This window comes from Colletotrichum abscissum (assembly GCF_030869225.1).
Source record: "Colletotrichum abscissum strain IMI 504890 chromosome Unknown Scaffold_38.1, whole genome shotgun sequence".
Lineage (NCBI taxonomy): Eukaryota > Fungi > Ascomycota > Sordariomycetes > Glomerellales > Glomerellaceae > Colletotrichum > Colletotrichum abscissum.
In genome coordinates this window covers 289,864-307,656 of record NW_026850298.1, presented here as the reverse complement: position 1 = coordinate 307,656, position 17,793 = coordinate 289,864, and the positions used below count along the sequence as shown (strand labels likewise).

The following is a 17,793-nucleotide window of genomic DNA, read 5'->3' as shown; positions in this document are numbered from 1 at the left end:
GTCGATGTGGAGCCACTTAGATGGTATCTTGATAGAAAGTTCTTGTTTGAAGACGAGATGGCTAGGGATTCATATTTCGGTCCATGTCTAGGTATATATTTGCGAATATTGAAGGCCGAGTCGGGCAAGTTACTGACTTTTATGGATGTTCATCGCGCTCAAGTTCTCAACTCCTTGATTTGACAGTCATTGATGACTTACCTCTGTCCAATCGCCTTCACGAGAATTCAACGGGACAAAGTCGAGTGTGAGCTGCTGGTATTCCATAGAGTCTTCTTGCATCGCATCTGAAGATCAATTGTCAATTGGGTGGTGGTAGGTGTATAGGACAAGATGGACCTCTCGTCACGGATTTTGACCTTCCCAAGAAACTTCCCAGTCGTCGCAGTAATACTGGAGACCAAAATGTGCAGCAGTTAAAGCGATCTATTGCATTCTAGAAACCTTGTAATCCAGAGAAGCCAATGTCTTTAACACCGGCGACAGCAAGTATAGGGTTCTCATGAGCTATAGACTGCGATCTGCAAATCAGAACAGCAGGGTATCTGGCCCAACATCTCAAAGCAATCTCAAAGCAGTCCCATATCAGGCTCGATCCACTTCTTTTATCCATTATCCAGAGTTTGTTCTCCATCTCTTCCATCAAAGCAGGACATCCAAGGATCCATCCTTGTTCATGCAACCTGCCAGCTTATATCTGGTCGACTCAAGCCTTTTGTTTCACACAGTTAGTCACTTTTGTCTTGAGCTGCACCAGGGGTATTGGGAAGAACTTACGTGAACTGGACTGATCCGGTCACCATGCAACGACAAGCATCGCAGTACTCTCTGATTATGTCCCGGTTCTTCTCTCCAGCGGCTTCCTCGAGTATGGAGGTGGCAAGCTCAAAGATGGCGACAGAGTCCTGGAGCTCAGTGAGCAAAGCGTCAACAGCCTGCTGTAGCGATTTGCCTTCACCCATGAGGATGGGTACGGCGTTCACGACGCTCTCTGCCTTGGCGGCATCATGGGGCTATGTGGGAATGTCGGTTAATATACGTTCTTCAGTAGTTATGGGTTATTTTGGGGAGTCCTTACAATCTCTTTCTTGAGAGAAAGTATGTCGTTGGTACTGTAAGCATATTAGAATGTGCCCCTTTGTTGTGTTCACCTTTTATCCACGTACATCCAAATGCCCCTGCTGGTCTCCTCCCAGATAGTCTGGACCTCTTTCATGTAGCGTATATGCTCCGGCATGTTCTCTGCCAAGCCATATCTAAGTCACAGAAATGTTAGACTTTATATTTACACATTAGTAAGTCTGACATGGTACTGACTCGATGAGCGCGCAAAGCGTCCACACTGCGGCCGTTCCATGACGGAGCTCTGAGTATGCCTGAAGGTCGGGCAAGTCACCCTGGAGTCGCATTGCCTGCTCCTTGTGACAGTTGTTGATATATCGCTTCATCTGGTTCATGAAGGTCTGTCTCTGCTCTTAGTTCTAAGTTAGCGAAACTGCTGTTGGTTGTACACAATTGACACAATGACCTACCACGGGTGTACGCCTTCTGCAGCTGTGCTCCGATTGCCTTCAGCTCAGTATTGGCATGATCATACTCAATCAACGAGCCATCGTCAAAACCAAGACCAAGAACATGCTCCAGCACTACTATCGTGTTGTCATGACGAGTCTTGGCGCGAAGCAGGTCGTTGCTCAGGTCGTCGCTGCCCTGTTGGTCGATCGCGTCGTCCCAGCAGAAGAGCCAGATGATGTAGAGCGCCAGAGTCTGAATCTGTTCCCAATCTGGGTGAGGGTAATACCTGTCTCGAAGGATCAGACTATTGTTGTGGGAAGTCTGGGGGTAAGTGGATCGGGCTTACAAGCTGACGAATCTGGCGTAATTGGCCTCCCGGTATTTCTCACGGAGAAGGGGCGACTTGATGAGCCTTTGTGAGTATTTGTGAGATAGAAATTCCAGGAATATGTTGGCTGATAAGAACTCCTGCCTGAGCTTACCGGTCAAACGCTTCCTCGACAATAGGGATGATGCGCTTGTAGTGAGGGTTGGTCTTCTTGACAGGCCATCCTTTGAAGATGCCGTAGAGATTCGGGACATGAAGTGTCTTTCCCTTGAGGGATTTGACGATAGCCTGGGCGCATGAAGTTTGCTTGTCCATTGGAGCTTGCTTGTCTGTCAGGACGTTGGCGAGGTGTGTTGGTGGGAAGTTTGCTTTGTTTGTGTCAGCGGGACCGGGGCAGCAGTCGTCCGGACAGAATGGGAAGATAAGCTGGTCAGGGTGCATCCTGACTGTGCCGTAGTTCCGATTACCTTTATATGTATATGTCAAAGCAATATAGCAAATGCTGGTTGGTGTGCGTTCCTTTCCCCTTTTACGATACTGTTGAGAATGAGGGCCCGGTGTCGAGGTAGTGAAAGGGAGAAGAGAGGTATACTCGAAAACTCCACAGACGGGACTTAATACTTACCGATAGAGTGAGTTACGAAAGGCAGGTGCCAGTTCATAGAAGAAGAGGAAGGGGCGAGCAAGTTATGGAGTGGAATAAGATGAGATGGAATACGACGAGGAGGGCCGGGAGTTTCTCGAGAGTGAGGGTCTCCGGTGCCCTTATATCCAGGTCTGGGGCTTCATTCGTCAACCAAGCCCAATCGATCCCCATGGTCGAGCGGTATAACGCCCTGGTCCGTTAGTAAAGAACTTGGTGATGAAATCCCGAGAAGTCTTCTCAGATGGAGGATTTCGTAGGGTGCGCAGTTCGATTCCCGAGCTGCGCACTTGAGCTTTTGACCTTTCGGCCCCTTTTCCTAGGATGGACTTTTCCAAATTGTTTTACTCTATTTATGTCAAGTAAATGATCCAATTTTGCCAAGAAATCCTAGATCTTGTGAAGTTGTTTGATGGGCAAACCTTTGCTGTTTGGGGTTTGTGCCGTTGAGAATGAAATACTGCTCCTTCCTGCAGAAGTTTGGGAAAACGACTACGTGATCTTGGCCTTGAGTCTACTGGTGCACCGAATGTGGTGCTACTCTCTCGCGTCCGATGGAAAGGTAACGCCTGAGGTCATCCAAGTGCTGAATGTCATTGTCCTCTTGTCAAGGCCGTATGCTACGCCGCCACAGCGCATTATACCGTTGCTCGCTTCCCAGACTATCACTTTCGACCATTAGCATTCTCTTTCCCTACAAAGAATGCACACGCAATCCATCATGGTATAGGATCATAAGACTGCGCCGAAATCATTCGTAGGCGACGATTGTAGCGAGTCTCCAGGCTTTAGCGATCATGCACCCTAGAACAATGTCAGTTGAGCTATGAATAGCTTGGCATTCGGCAAAATCTGAGCAATGAATATCGTCACAAACTTCGGCAGAGCGTGCTAGCTTATAATACAAAACAATGAAACCATGAGAGTGGGAGTTTAGAGATACTCGGACAAGTTTGCGGGAATCTGTCGAGGACAAAAAGGCCGCGAGAGATCTCGTAGCGAACCAAATTTCGCTCTCACTGACGGCTAATAGCATAAGATTGACAACCTCTATCGTACAAAGATCTGCTAGGCTCTACAATGGCGCCAACACATGGCGCCTCCCCCCCCCCCCCTTTCGACGAGGTCGTGAATCGCCCAATCGACTCCCTACGAGCCCTTTCTGTCTCACGTGGTGTCACCTAGGTCGCGCAGAACATCTTTGTGTCGCCGTACTGAAACAAGCGAATGTTGAAGGGGGCCATGCCTCATCAATCCACAAAGCAGCGAGCCTGTTACGCTCGATCATGCAGCGACCCATTCTTTTGTATACCGTGGCCCCGAGGCGAGACTCCTCGTCATGTTTAAGCTATTATGGGCAACGTGGTATTACACCGCATTGGCCTAGGCAACGATGGCGCGGTCATGATGCTCCGCATCCCCGGCGGCTCCACGCTGCGGTCGAGACCAGCTCTAACCTGCGGGATCACACGGTGTCCGAAGCCGCTGATACCCCTCATTTGAAGAGTGAATGCGTGCACGAGTATCGAGGCGGTCTAGATATAGACATGGGTTGCGTATGTGCGTTGTTGCATTTGGGTGTCTTCGTCATGGTTTGGATGATTGATGCTCTCTTTCTCCCAATACGTCTCTCACTTGTCTGTATCGACTTCTTTGAGAAGCTCCGTAAGGTTGAGAATCCTATACCCCCGTTTCCTCAGCTCCGGGAGTACCTTCCGCAGCATGGGGACGGTCCAACTCCTTCTGTCATGGCATATGATGATAGCCCCTGGCCGTGCCATGCTCAGAATGTGGTTGGCATTCGTCCGCCAAGAACTGATCTGGGCATCGTGTGGGTAAACACTCCCCAGAACCATCCTGTATCCCAATTTGTCGACCAGCCTCCGCATCTTGTTGCTGAAAAATCCAGAGCCTGGACGAAAATATCCGGCTACAAGGGGCTTATCCTCGTACTCGTACGCAATCTTGATCTTCCGCCTGACCTCGAATATGTCCGACTCCAACTGATCTATAGGGAGAGACCGTGAAGCTTCGTCGTGCATGCCGTGATTTCCCAGCTCGCTGCCAGACTGAATTATGGCGCCCGTATCTTCCTCGCGACCGTTCATCTGGGATCCAATCAGGAAAAAGGTCGCGTGTGCATCGTTCTCCTTCAAGACGTTGAGAATATCGGCCGTGTGTTGTGATGGCGCGTCATCAATCGTGAGGCCGATGATCTTCTGGTCCGTCTTGACCTGCCAAAGTACGTCGGGCCATTTTCGCGCAAAGTAGTTGATAACAAACGGAGGTGGTTTGTAGATGATGTAGAAGGGGACGACCAGGAGGACGGCCAGGGCGAGGAGAGCCAGCAGGGTGGCCATTCGGTTCCTCCGCACACGCCGGCGAAGCTTGTTGGGAAATCGGAAGAGCGTTATTCGTGCCATTGACCGTTCATTCAACACCTTCGGGTTTGTCGAAGGAAGAAGGAGACGGGAGGCATTGTCGAGACAGTCAGGTTTTGGTGGTGGGTGAAACGAAACGAAACGAAGCTGAGTCCAGGCGCACAGCTTCATCATAGCTACCACAGGGTTCGCTTCCAAATTCACGACCCCTTACCAAACTGTGGCTGGTGGTGGCTTTTAGCTGGCACCTGGATGGATGTCTGTGGCTGGCACCTTCAACAGGCCCGTCGGATTTGGTCCACTCATCTCCACCAAAGCTCCCACCCCGGTCTTCAACTCTTAAGGTAGCTTATTCTTGACCACTTGCCGAGCAACTTATTCCAACGTACGTCCGTGTTAGAACACCACACCAAAGTCCCATTTTGCCTACCGATTCCAGCCCATTTCTCACTCGTAAGCGAATCTATGAGGGAAGGGAAATGCTCTCAATGGCTGGCTTACACCTCCAGACCTTGACATTTTCGTACGTCGCGACCAATCCTGTACGCCCACTCTAGGCTACACGATAATCATCCCGGCACAGGCAGCTATCGAACCAGGATGATCATTAGCCGCGATCAAAAGATAAGGCCAGAAATGGACATCTGCTTCTGGAACATTGCTTGATTGAAAGGCTTCAGAAACCTCAAAGACGGGTTTGCTGATACCCAACGCTGTACCCGCGGCTCTCGTCAGCTGTTGACCATGGCGCTCTTACACCCAAACACCTCATATCTCTTCCAGACAGCGAACGGTTTCGAAGATATCAAGATACACAATGCTCATAAAGCGGCGATTTCAATTCTTCAAGGGGTGTACCTGATCATGCGATAATCAACTTTAACGCCGTTCTTCGACCTCGGAGTGCTCACCGCCATTGAGAATGGAACGTGCAGCACATATTCCGGACCCGGTGGAAATCTCAATTTCGTTGCCTAATTGCTTTTTAGTTCTGGACCTCAAACCCTTTCACTTGCCACACATTGGCTTCAGGCTAGTCACTCGAAACCGGTCTCAACGAGGCAGGCTCTGTCAACGCTGCTGACAGTTGCTGCACAAATATGGCCCTGCGATCGGCAACATGCTTTGATCTCAGGGAGGCAGTATCGCTACAGCCTCTCAGGGCGCTAGTCGCGCTTATGTGACCTCCATCACTCGTCCCAGAAAAGAGATCGAGGATTCAGTAGATGACATATCGGGCACACCATGAGTATAGGGCTGTTAGAAGGCTACAGGTTGGCCGCCCGAACCCGATCCCGGATCTACCGTCTCACGCAGGCTCACAAGTCCATCCTCAATCTATGATCATCCATGGATCAATGTTATCCATCAAGGCAACACTCAAACCTGCTTCCTGGGTTGCGGAGGGTCGGTCGTTGGCACATCCTCATGGATCCTTCGCAGCATCTTGTTCATCCTTTTGGGAGAGAAATAAGCTTGTAGAGCTCCCGCAACGGCTTGAGTGAACTTGTCGGGTTCTCGGTCGTCACTGTCCAGGATGCCAAAAACTCTCGCGGGGCACATCCAGGCTTCCAGATTCGGCTTCTCTGAAGTCCCTCCTTGGGCGGCCGCTCGGGGACCACGTCTCTAGCTGCAGCGAATGCTCTCATGTTAATTACGGCCTAAGGCCATGGAGAGATCATTGCAGTGGCCATTGATACTAAATTGTACAAAGTCAACTTCGCTCCATGAAGTTCAATCAGGATCAAGTCTTACACGCCATTATTCAAAGTCTCATCGTGCTCGGCTCTCTCAATCACATAGATGACCTCGCCTGCGGCATCTTGCCCAGATATTGTTCGGAAGAGGAAGAGTTACGAATCATTCTGCCATGTCTTCGAGTCCTTCCCAAACGATAAGTCTCTTTCTGATTTTCTCTTATATAAGGGCAATCGAGATCCTGTGGACGCCAATTCACACTGGACGGGCGCGACGGAGGAAAAGGTGCTGGACGAGCAAGACATCAACGCCTGGCTGGAGCAACAAGGGGATAAATCAAGCACTACTACCGCTCTTGACACCCTTGACGGTCTTGAGCCCAGGTTTGCCTCCGCATACACTCCCTCGACGCGACCCAGAAGCCCTGGCACGAGTAGCCCTGCTTCACCCAAGAAAAGAAATAGAGGAAGCGAGCCATGGCAGCAGGGGGATGTACCGCATACCCTCCGCGAGGTTGGAGCATTTGCAAGCAATTCGGAAACATCTCCGGAGAAGAAGAAGCAGAAGCGGTGAGTTGTTTCCGGGCAAGTACAATCAATCTGGACACAGAACTCATGATCCTTACAGAATGGCAAAATCGAGACACCGGCCACTGACTGGCTGGTTCAATAATTGGCTTTAGCCTTTGGGCTGCTTTGATTATATAATGGCTGCGGTGTAGAAGTACTCGCCACAAAAGCAACACGGCGTTAGTGACTTTCGATAGACAGGCTGCCCCTGGCGTATGGCTGATGCAAAAATCAAGATACCCAGGGATTCTATCCTCCGATCATTTACCCTAGTGCCAGTCAAAGGAATGCGGGTCAGAAAATCCGATGGTGAAATCGGCGGTTCCAGTATCTCTGGCGAAACTTTTGGCATCACAGCAGGGCTGCTCGTCGACTTACACTACGTGAGTATGTGGTGTCTGGTTTTCCATCGTTGTTCCCCCCGAACGCCGCCGCCCGTCACGTCTCAACGGGGCGGAGGGGCCGAGGGTGTTCAAAGTTCCGAGGTTCCCGCTCCGAGGCTTCCGAGTCTGCAGCGGGCTCGGCGCCTTACCTCGGGGGGTCATCCCGAAACCCCGGGTCCAAACTCTGACCGGTGCTGCAGTCTTCGATGAACCGCGCATAAGGGACTTGACGAAAGGTGAAGATCGCAGCCACGCACCGGCCCATCGGCACTGCTCACATGGCTCTGTTTGGAACTGGTGTGGCCCGCTTGTCACTGAATTCATGCGCTGAGATGTGATGAACTGATGGAGAAAGCTTGCTCATATTTTTGACATTATTGTATTTCACTTCGAAGGGGGAGTCGCGGCCTATCTTACCTCATGCACTTCCTAAACACCCCAAATCCCCCGCCAATACCAAACTTAGATCGATGGCACATTATCATTCGCAAATGAAGTCCAGCATTACCAATGGGGGGAATAATGCCATCCGATCTAAGCATCGTCGAGATGTAGAGTCGAGCAATTCGTCAACTCGCAACCGGTTGAGCAAGGGGTGACACCATGATCTCCGAACCTGCGGCACCTCAACGCGTCGGAGACTTGATGATCGCCCAATGCATTAACAAAAAAAGAGCCGCATCCGCATCCCATTTCATCGACGGCACGGAAAATGCCATTCGACCTCAACCCCCATCCGGACCCAGGAAAAGGAGAGGAGGGACGGCGAATAGGGGCATTTCCAGCAATAGGATGAATTCCCATGCCGTGTCTGTACCCACAAGACAAGTTTCGAACAGCCCGAAATCTCCGGGGGGCATCCTCAGCCCCCATCCTGACCTCCGATCAAACACCCGCCCTCGCGGCCTGCGGCCTGCGGGCTGCAGCCTCACGGCGATCAACGGGGACGGAATACCTGGTGAACACGGCCCCAGTCGCCTTACAGGTCACCGTACCGTTCGAGCGCCCCCTCCCGATCCCCTCCTTTCGCTTGCTGTTCTGCATCATTCATGCGGGCAAGCACCCTGGAGGAAGATCAAACGAAACGAACGGGGCGGGGTCCCGTCCCCCCCAGAGAGCCCCCAATTGGATGACAGAGGACAGAACAGGGGAATCGCAAAAGCCCATTCTTGGCATCCCATCTACTTGGGGGACTTTGGGGGGAAACTTGGGAAGGGAGTCAAATGGTGAAGAAAAGAAAAGTTCCACTTCCTCATATAGATGAAATGGCAATGACGTCCTCTTTGGTTTAGGCCTCCTCTTTTCTTGTCTTTCTTCAGTGCAAGCGAGCTCGACATCGTTGTATCTGCACCGGGTACTTTGTACAGATGGTCAAAAGTTGTCACGGCTACGCCCGGAACACGTCTCTCCATGGTTTCTTCTGCCGAAACGATGCTGTGCTTGCGTGATTCCGGCAAAGCTTGAAGAGTGGCCCACCTGATCACTTCTCTACGTCTCTTTAGCCATGCGATTAGACAAACAACAACGTCTACGCGTAGCCGTGATGGTAGAGATGGTTGGGCGATAAAGAGACAAAACCCAATCACTGCTTCAGAAAAGAAGTGCCATCGCGTAGACCACAAGACCCGACAGGACGTCACATGGCATCAACGTCGCAGTCGTCAATCGGACAGCCACTCTCATGAGATGCACACTTCCTTACTGAATGACATCCTTCCCCCCCCACCCCACCCAGGGCCCATCTCCCGCCGTCCACAAACGGGACCCAATCCTCCGCGCACCACCACCACCACCACCCTTACCACCATTCTCCCTTTCCTCACCTCCAATCACCAACAGTCAAAGAGAGACAAAGTGATGCAGCCTAAAACTCCTCCAGTTGGCCAGGAAGCCGGATCCAGATGCAAGACAATATGCAACAAACTTTGAGAAAGAGAGAATCCCTTGAAAACTCCCGCCACACCTTACCCCCCCCCCCCCCCCCCCCCCCCCCCCCCCCCCCCCCCCCCCCCCCCCCCGGGGGGCGCCCCCCCACCAAACAAAAAAAAAAAAAACAACACACACACACCCACCCACAAACCTATACAAAGAAACAACAAACAACAAAACATTAAAGAAAGAACAAACCCCTCCAAACCCCCCCCCCCCCCTCCCCCCCCCCCCCCCCCCCCCGGCGACGCGCCGACGATCCTTCCGTCTTGAGGCGGGAACCCCGAACAACACAAAAAAGGACTTGACACAGATCCCACATCGGACATCATTCAGATGATCATCAGATTCACATTGACGGGGGGGATGCCACAGCCCTACTTTCAAGAGCAATTACGTATACCGCCACTAGCCCACCGGTATCGTAGATATCCCCGAAGGAAATGGGGCGTCCCATGGTCCCGGAAGAGAAAATATCCCGTTGCCATCCTTTGTGCTAAACAGAAAAAAACTTCACAACAAAGAAACGAACAGAGGGAGAGAGGGTACTCCGTACACCAGAAAGGAGGAGGAAAAAAAAAAAGGCGTTGGCGTAGATTCATCGGTCCGGGCACCAAGGGAAGAATGCGGATAAACCGCCACGACCGCCCCCCCCCCCCTTCCATCGGCGACGCTGTCTCCGATAGCTCGGTCGGGCGGGCGGTGGAGCTAAACCCGTCTTGCCTGCATCCCGCTCTCACCAAATTGTACTGCACTACGCTAGACTTTATTGCCTACCTTACCGTAAGGGTTTGGCTCGAGAGTATTACCTCTTTGCTTTGGCTGTGCGTTGCATACCCGTTGGCATCTGTTCGTACACCGTTTTCGACCAGTCTGTGGGTTTGCATTTGAGGCTATTGCTTGTTCATCTCATCCGATAAAATGAAGGCACGGATGAAATGAAGACAAATCATCAGGCGAAATAAGGCCCCTTCAGTAAGTAAATAAATAAATAAACGTGGACAGGCTGCAGCGCACGGGTGGCGTCATGCAGCGATGAACTCTGGGTCAACCACCACGGACCGCGTGGCATTCCTCAAAACAAGTCACCTTCACATTACACTTGAGGCTCAATCAAGAAAATATGCCGCAGAAATGATGTAGCCAGTTATCAATAGCAATATTGGTAGATGCCTCTATAGGAGGCACTATCGGGGAATATCCACACGTCATTCAAAGGTATATACACAGAAACGCCAATTATCCCACATGTAGTTGGGCGTCAGGTTCCAAACAGAGCAATCTCCCTCTGTTTCGCGAAGTGTCCGCTCCAAGTGAGGCTGTTGTCTGAGCCAAAAGTCTCGTTTTCGTCATCTCCCTTCCTAAGAAAAAGGCCGAAGTCGTAGTCAGGTTGTTTTTTTTGCTTCCTGCAAGTATGTACAAAGAAGAGTTCTCAAGTAAGGTATGCCCAGCAGGCGGTAAAAGTGATCAAGGCATCAGATCCAAGCGGCGGCAGCCATTGGACGTTGAGGTGCGTGGCTGTCGTGGAAGAAGCTGGCGAAGATGCTTTGGACCTCCGTGAGGTAGTCTTCTGCGGCAAACTTGCAGAGACCTTCCGCCTTGAGGGCGCGCTCCTCCTCGTACATGAGGTCGTCCTTGATGCCAAACTCCTCTGCAATTTCCGTAACCTGGGCCAACTCGCGGCCGAAGGGGTGTGGCTCGGCAGGCTTCTCGTGTCTCGGCTGGTGGTGATGCTGGAATGCGGGCGTGGGCATAGGCGGCACAGGGGTCTTGGGAGCGGGGGCGACTGAGCTGTGAGACATGGTAGAGGCTGAGCTGGAGCCCGATGACGCCCGCGAGGAGAATGTCATGCTGGCCTTGGAGGAGACGGTCTTGTCCGAAGCCTTGGACAACTGAGAAACTGAGCGCTGGCGGGCAACGGCGTCGTATGATGCCTGCTTCGTGTGCGAAGGTGCGCGCTTGGGAATGGAAGGAATGGCGGGGACTTCGGGGATCGAAGAGTTGATAGCCTGGCCAGGGGCAACAAAGTAGCAGGACAGGTGGTTTGGCTCCTTGGACAGTTCGTGAGGCGCGACGTCAGGGCTGGTCGGGGGAGACGACGCAACGGAGTTGGCGCTTTCCGAGTCCTCCTCTGAAGACTTCCTGGATGAGTTGCTCGAGGCATCGGTTCCGGTCCGGGGTCGAATATCGGGAGCGTTATATGAGAGCATGTTGGTGGTGTGAACAAGCTCCATGGGGGCAGAGATCTTGTGTCTGATGACGGGGTGCTTGGTGGTCTTGCTTCGCTGCATGGTGTTGCTGCGCTCCTTCCCCCGCGCGGCGTCGGAGAGATCGATGCTCTGCTTGACCCGACGGGTAGTAAAGGCTCGTGAGAGAGACGACATGTTGGTGAGTGTGGGCAAAAGCTAACTCCGAATTTGACAGTGCGAAGACGTAGGCAAAACGCGAGGCCTTGCTGGTTGTGAAGGTGAGCTTGAGTTAAGTAACGGAACGCAAGCGCCTGATCCGGGAGTAAGAGCCTGTTGTGCAGTGACGGACTATGAAGAGCGGCAGATGGTGGTGATAAAAAGTGCTAGAGACTGCACTTATGATTGGACCTGTGACCTTTACTGGCGTGTGAGGTGGATCTTGTGCTGCAAGACAGTTGCAGTCAAGTGAGCAGCAGGGAAGTGATGCCGAAAAAAGGTGAATGGGGGCGGTCACTAAGAGGATCTGCCGAGGGAGTGATGGTTGGGTTGATGGTGTGCCTGTGTGTCCGTCTGTCCACGGTGATGATGACAAGAAGCAAGACAAATGATTAAGACGACGGGCTGGCCGTGGTGGATTATCCTGCGCGAGAGTTGCGTTGTGTTGCTATTCGTCCGAGACAATAGGTGAGGAGTCCAGTCCTGGGGTACTTTGGGAGTACGATGAGTCGGCGTCGATCCGGTTGAGACTTGATATTGTTGCTTTGTGAGCTGTGATGAGTCTTGGGGTGACTCAGTGTGATGAGGTTGATGAAATGATTGTGAGTGGTTTCGTTCGTGTGTAATGACGGACGGTTCGGTGCAGTATTAGCTAGCCGAAAAGGAACGTTCAACGTGTCGCGCGATATTTGAAGAGATAGGTAGAGAGTTGTGGGTGGTTTCTGCCGTACAAGTTCGAGCCCGCGACAAAGATGCAATGCTTTCGAGTACTCCGGGGAGGGAGAACGTCTAGAGAAAAGGCGAGAATAGAAACAAGACACAACACAAAGGGAGCGATGATGTGTTTGCTAGAGCAGAAGCGAAAGGGACAGGATCCTTTTTCCAATATGGGGAACGGAATAGGTTGAGGAGAAGGAAAAGAGGGAAGAGAGGGCGCGTAAAATGACAGACCAGGGCCGGGCGTGTGGGAGTAATAATTGAATATTGCAGGTGCGATCTTCTCTATGGGAAGGCAGGTCGGTAGGTACCTTACTCCGTACCTACCTAAGGTGAAGTAGCTCTTTCTCGGTTCTAGATAGGCACGGTACTCCTCTCTTTCCTTCCTTTCTCTCTCTACCTCTCGCTTTCCCTCTCTTGCAACCTTGACCCGGGCCTGGTTCCTGGCCGAAAAAAAGAATGAATGGGGCTCGGGTTCCTTTGGGACCTGGGGGATGTCGCTCTTTGATTGCCCTATCGCCCGTTCTGGTTGGCTCTGGACGGTCTTTACTCGCAGGGACTGGAGCCAACGACTGGAGACTGCCACTTGCGGGTGGGCAAGAATTACTGGCGCCATGCCGCCATGCCACCATGCCTGCCGTCTTTCCTTTTCGCTTCACCAGCGCTCCCCCTGTCGACGGTGGGACTTGGCGAACTGAAAGGGAAAGGCTCCCTTGCTCCTCACAGTGTCTCCTAAGATGCCCCCGCTCATCCAACGCTAAGACCCAAAGGAGATGGCCTCTGCACCAATGACAGCTTGTGTTTGTCAACGAACCCCTGGCCCTTTCTCTTTTTTCCCTTTCCTCCACTCTCCACCGAGTATCCTTGGATACGTACCAATTATTCCACGGTCAACTTTTTGGCCGTCCACCTCACTCTCTTCCGTCACACTCACCTCCCTTTCAGTCCATCATCCATGCCCGCTATCCACTGTTCAATTTGAGTGTGTGCTGGCTTTGGCCCACGACCCTCCATCCATTAGGAAGAGGATGCAACCATGTGTCTGCCGGGCTCGCTGCGTGACAACCGCCGCCCATCCATCCGCCAAGAAACGTTTGGCTGGCACGACTCGAACGGCGGGATGGCACATGGATCGATGCCAATCGTCAGCCCAAAGTTCAAACAACCGTCGACCGTCGACCCAATCCTGCCGCCACCATAAGGGGGAATCAAAGATTGCGATGATCTGCCTTCTGGAAAGAATGCCCAACATCGTCAGACCAGCACAGCCCAGACCAGTCCGGCGCGTCACTCGCTCTCCTTTGACACCTCTTCCAGACCGTTGCCCTCGTTTTTGTCGGCCTCATTGGATCTTTCACTCTTAGGGCATATTCATACATCCACACAACGTCGACGGACCGGTGCCTTCAATGCCAACACTACGTCCGATGCAGCGACTGCTGCCTCCACTTACGTATCCGCACTTCGCCAACTACACAAGCGTTGGCCTGCGACCGCCATGTATTTTCTCTGCCATATTGCCTTCTGTGTGGCGTACAGGTAACGAAGTCTTGGTCGGCACACAAAAGGAAACAGCGTTTCTTCAGGAAGCTTGACGTGGCCAACACGCATTTGTACTGCTCTATCCGGATGGACGGTTCCTATCCAAGTCTTTCACCACGGCCGTCATCACCAGGGGAGTATTCGAGGAGGGACCGAACCTCTTAATCAATACAATCGCCAATCCACCGGCACCTCGATCAACTCGTGGGCCCCGACGGACGCCGACCCGCCAACTTTGAGCGATTCGCACGCGGCACCGTTCACATCCTGGCAGAAGATTGTGCGATTCAAGATGTGCGAGCCGCGGCGCATCGTCAACCTGCCAGGTTTCTCCGGGAAGCCACCATCATCCTTGTCTGAACAGTGTGATATAATCCGCCTTGAACGGAGGAAAAAGGAAGGGCTGGACTGGGCTGTTGTAAAGTTGTGGGTTTTTTGTCTGTTGGACCAGTGACTGGAGTCGACGCCTCCAAGAATCAAGACAGCGTCAACTAAAAAGCCCAACAGCCGAGAAAGGTCTCGTGGCCGGTGGTTCCCGGCCGTCCCCAGTGGTAGCTCAACCAGACCGAGACAGAGGCGTCATTGGCTGGGTGTTCCGTCCGCCATCCTCGCCCGTTGGCAGGCCCCCCTGAAGTTTCACTGTTTCATCCTGCGCCATCCCACCCCAGTGGCGCCGTGTGCCTTGCGTGCCTGCGCAAGCCGGACAGGGATCCATGTCGGCGTTCATGGCCTTTCACCAGTCAGCGCTCCTTGCGCTCTTGGGCCCAGCGATTTCACTCGCCCATCCGCCCCCGCAACCACACAACTCTCTGCTGCCCTTGCGCATCTTCCAGGGGAATCGCCTTGTGGTGGGGTGGGAACCAGTCGATCAGGAACTGCATTTTTCTCGCCTGGCTGCTTGCGGGAGGCAAAGACTCTCGGTCTAGAAGCCAGGAGAAATCCCTCAGCGACTTCGAAATCGCCCAAATGGCACCGTTGGCTGGTAATATTCATCATTACACTACGGATGCCTCGAACGATTGACGTGGGCATGGCCATGCTCGAGCTTGATATTCGGAAGAACAAAAAAAGGATTGCATTCGCGAACAGACCTAGAGCAATATCCGGACCCGGCTCTTATCCTAGATCTGATATCGATCCACCACCTCCTTCATCATGTCTACGCATGAAGATGTCAGGCTGTTGCCGCTCCCCCTTCCACGCTTTGTTCATGCTTAATTAGCGAGCCTCCCACCCTATCACGACACTGATACCCCATCGCAGCAGTCAATGGATGTGAACACTGAACAACCTTTGGGGGCCACGCAGTCGTGGTTTCACTCGCTCACGTTTAGCCTCTTCACATATATCAGTCTCTGACGATGTGCTCCTCACCAACTATTTTCCCGGTTTGAGGCCATTGTTTGACGGGCTTGGCTATATGTGTCGACGAAACTAATGTGGCCCATGCTTGGTGCTGTTCAGACGACGGCATTTAACTTCGGACGACTCGAGACTAACTTCTACACTGAAAGGCTGTTCTCCACCTGATTGATACAGGCTAGCTAATTCCTCCGCCGTTTTCAACAGCGCCAGCCCAGAGTCGTCATCATCAGTGTGATGTATGTGGCCTACGGCTTTCTAAGTTCTGGGCGGGCGCCGGAGACTAGTTGGGCCTGCGGTTTCGATCCATCTGGCCAAGCCTGCGGGAAAATTCCCCTGGCGATCTTGGATCAGACAGCGAGCAGGCTACATCTGACAACACATGTGAAAGGCCCACCATCCATGTTGATTAGCGTCTACCCTAGTCCTCATCCTCGTCCATCGAATCGCCATCCTGCTCGCCCTCCTCTCCTTCGTCTTCGCTGGAGCTGCTGTCATCGTCAAGAACGCCAACAAGACGGTCTTCCTCGACGCCCTCCGGCTTTTGCGGGACACGCTCAGCGAACGCGTGTCGAACGGCGGCGTTGGTGCTAGTGTCCCACACATGCATGGTTCCGCGGCTGCCAGCAACGGCGAGTCTGAAAGCCACCTCTGAATCGGGCGCAAACTGCGTTGAGAAGATCTTGCCAACGTCCAGGTTGCGAGAGACAACCATGGAAGGACCGCTAGCCTGGATGTTCCACAGCTTCACCGTCTTGTCAGTTGAGCCAGTGGCCATGAAGCCGGGCACGATGGGGTTGATGTCGAAGGACGAGACAGACTCGTCGTGTGCCTGCAAGGTCCACACAGCCTTGGTCGCCTCGGGGGTTGACGGCGCATTGCGGATATCGTTGAAGTGGATGATTCCGTTCTCCGTGGAGACGTAGAAGTAGTTGGGGTCGTGGGGGTCCCAGCGAATGTTCTCGACGTCGCTTTCGACACCCCATCTAGGGGCCTTGGCCTCGGGAGCTCTCATATCTGCGGCGACGACCGTTCTGTCGTAGCTGCCACTGAGCAACACGGTGGACTCGACCGAGTGCCATGCGAGAGAGCACACCTTGTCAGTGTGGTAAGTGTATGACTTGGCGCACTTGGCCGTGTGCAAATCCCAAAGCTTCACCGTCTTATCTGCAGAGGCGGAGGCCAGCAGGTTCCTGTGTTTCCTATTCGCGGCAAGGGCGAGGACGGCGTCGACGTGGTACTCGTCGTTAGCCTTCTTGGCCTTCTTCTTCTTCTTTTGCTTCTTCTTCTCTTCTGAGCCCTCACCGGCCTGACCGAGGATGGCGTTAGGGTACAGGGAGTCAACCGTGTCGAGATCCCAGACCTCGATATCGGGGTCCATGGTGCCGATGGCGACGAAGTTGGCCGTCGAGTCCTTGTCAACGCCGGCCTTTTGAACGGGAATGTCGAGCCACTCGACGCAAAGGGGGATCGCAGGCAGCATGATGTCGTGGTGGACATAGAGGTTGTCGGCGGCGTCCTCGTAGACGTAGACCTCGAGGTGAGCCATCTCATCTTCGACCTTGGCAGCGAGCAGGAGGTTGTCGGTCGCTAGGATCTGCAGGTCCTCGCGGTCCTCATCGTCGTCGTCCGGTCCACCATTGGCGGGCAGGGTGATGTACGGGTCGTCCTTATTGGATTCGTAGTAGGCTAGCGACTTGATGTTGCCAAACATGGCCATACCTTCGCCCTGGCCGACCTTTTCCTCGTCCTCTTCATCGGTGTCGTCGTAATGCTCGAGGTCGTACTCCTTCAGATCGTCGTCGTTGATATTGACCCTACAAGGTGGTCTACGGTTAGCGGACCATGTGTATCCTGCAGACCCCCGCTCAGCGAGCGGATAGTTTAAGTCAATACTAACTGTTCGGCCTTCTTGCCAGATGCGCCTGTTGTCGCATCGTCGTCGGCGGGCTTGTCGGCGCCCTCCTCCTCGTCCTGCGCCTCCCTTAGGTCCTCTTCGGCGTCATCCAGCTGCAGCTTGGCGAGTTCGGCAATGCGCTCGTACTCGGACTCGTCAAAGGTGTATTTTGAGGGGAAGGGTGCCGCGAAGCCTCGGGGCACCCAGGTTGATGTTGTGATCATGGACATCTTGAAGACAATGTGTTCCTCGGAAGGTCACTAGTGACTGAGTTTATTGCGCGCGCGCTTTCAAATGCACGCTGGCTGTCGAAGTTGGCAGAGTAATTGCACAACTTTAAAAATATTTGAGATTTACTTGACTGGGAGAAGTCAAGTCGGTATGCGCAAAGCGAATTCTCCAAAATTCACCGAGTCTGGGCGAC

General features: G+C 52.9%; 5 protein-coding genes across 5 annotated transcripts; 1 reads left to right on the top strand and 4 right to left on the bottom strand.

The window, feature by feature from the left end:
- Window positions 1-642: 642 nt before the first annotated feature.
- CABS01_12556 (uncharacterized protein) lies at window positions 643-2,284 on the bottom strand (the record flags this gene model as incomplete). Its single annotated transcript, XM_060545909.1, has 8 exons — window positions 643-712; window positions 778-1,013; window positions 1,079-1,112; window positions 1,167-1,256; window positions 1,318-1,474; window positions 1,533-1,801; window positions 1,862-1,927; window positions 1,998-2,284. 8 exons carry the CDS (start codon window positions 2,282-2,284, stop codon window positions 643-645), a joined length of 1,209 nt encoding a protein of 402 aa, XP_060396444.1.
- Window positions 2,285-4,117: 1,833 nt separating this feature from the next.
- On the bottom strand, window positions 4,118-4,909 carry CABS01_12555 (polysaccharide deacetylase; the record flags this gene model as incomplete). The annotated part of the gene is made up of 1 exon (XM_060545908.1): window positions 4,118-4,909. The coding sequence occupies one exon, from the start codon at window positions 4,907-4,909 to the stop codon at window positions 4,118-4,120; it is 792 nt and encodes a 263-aa protein (XP_060396443.1).
- Window positions 4,910-6,670: 1,761 nt separating this feature from the next.
- On the top strand, window positions 6,671-7,247 carry CABS01_12554 (uncharacterized protein; the record flags this gene model as incomplete). Its single annotated transcript, XM_060545907.1, has 2 exons — window positions 6,671-7,134; window positions 7,193-7,247. The coding sequence occupies 2 exons, from the start codon at window positions 6,671-6,673 to the stop codon at window positions 7,245-7,247; spliced, it is 519 nt and encodes a 172-aa protein (XP_060396442.1).
- Window positions 7,248-10,921: 3,674 nt separating this feature from the next.
- CABS01_12553 (uncharacterized protein) lies at window positions 10,922-11,830 on the bottom strand (the record flags this gene model as incomplete). The annotated part of the gene is made up of 1 exon (XM_060545906.1): window positions 10,922-11,830. The coding sequence occupies one exon, from the start codon at window positions 11,828-11,830 to the stop codon at window positions 10,922-10,924; it is 909 nt and encodes a 302-aa protein (XP_060396441.1).
- A 4,063-nt stretch (window positions 11,831-15,893) lies between these two features.
- Window positions 15,894-17,599, bottom strand: CABS01_12552 (WD domain-containing protein; the record flags this gene model as incomplete). Its single annotated transcript, XM_060545905.1, has 2 exons — window positions 15,894-17,289; window positions 17,373-17,599. 2 exons carry the CDS (start codon window positions 17,597-17,599, stop codon window positions 15,894-15,896), a joined length of 1,623 nt encoding a protein of 540 aa, XP_060396440.1.
- Between the last annotated feature and the right edge of the window lie 194 nt (window positions 17,600-17,793).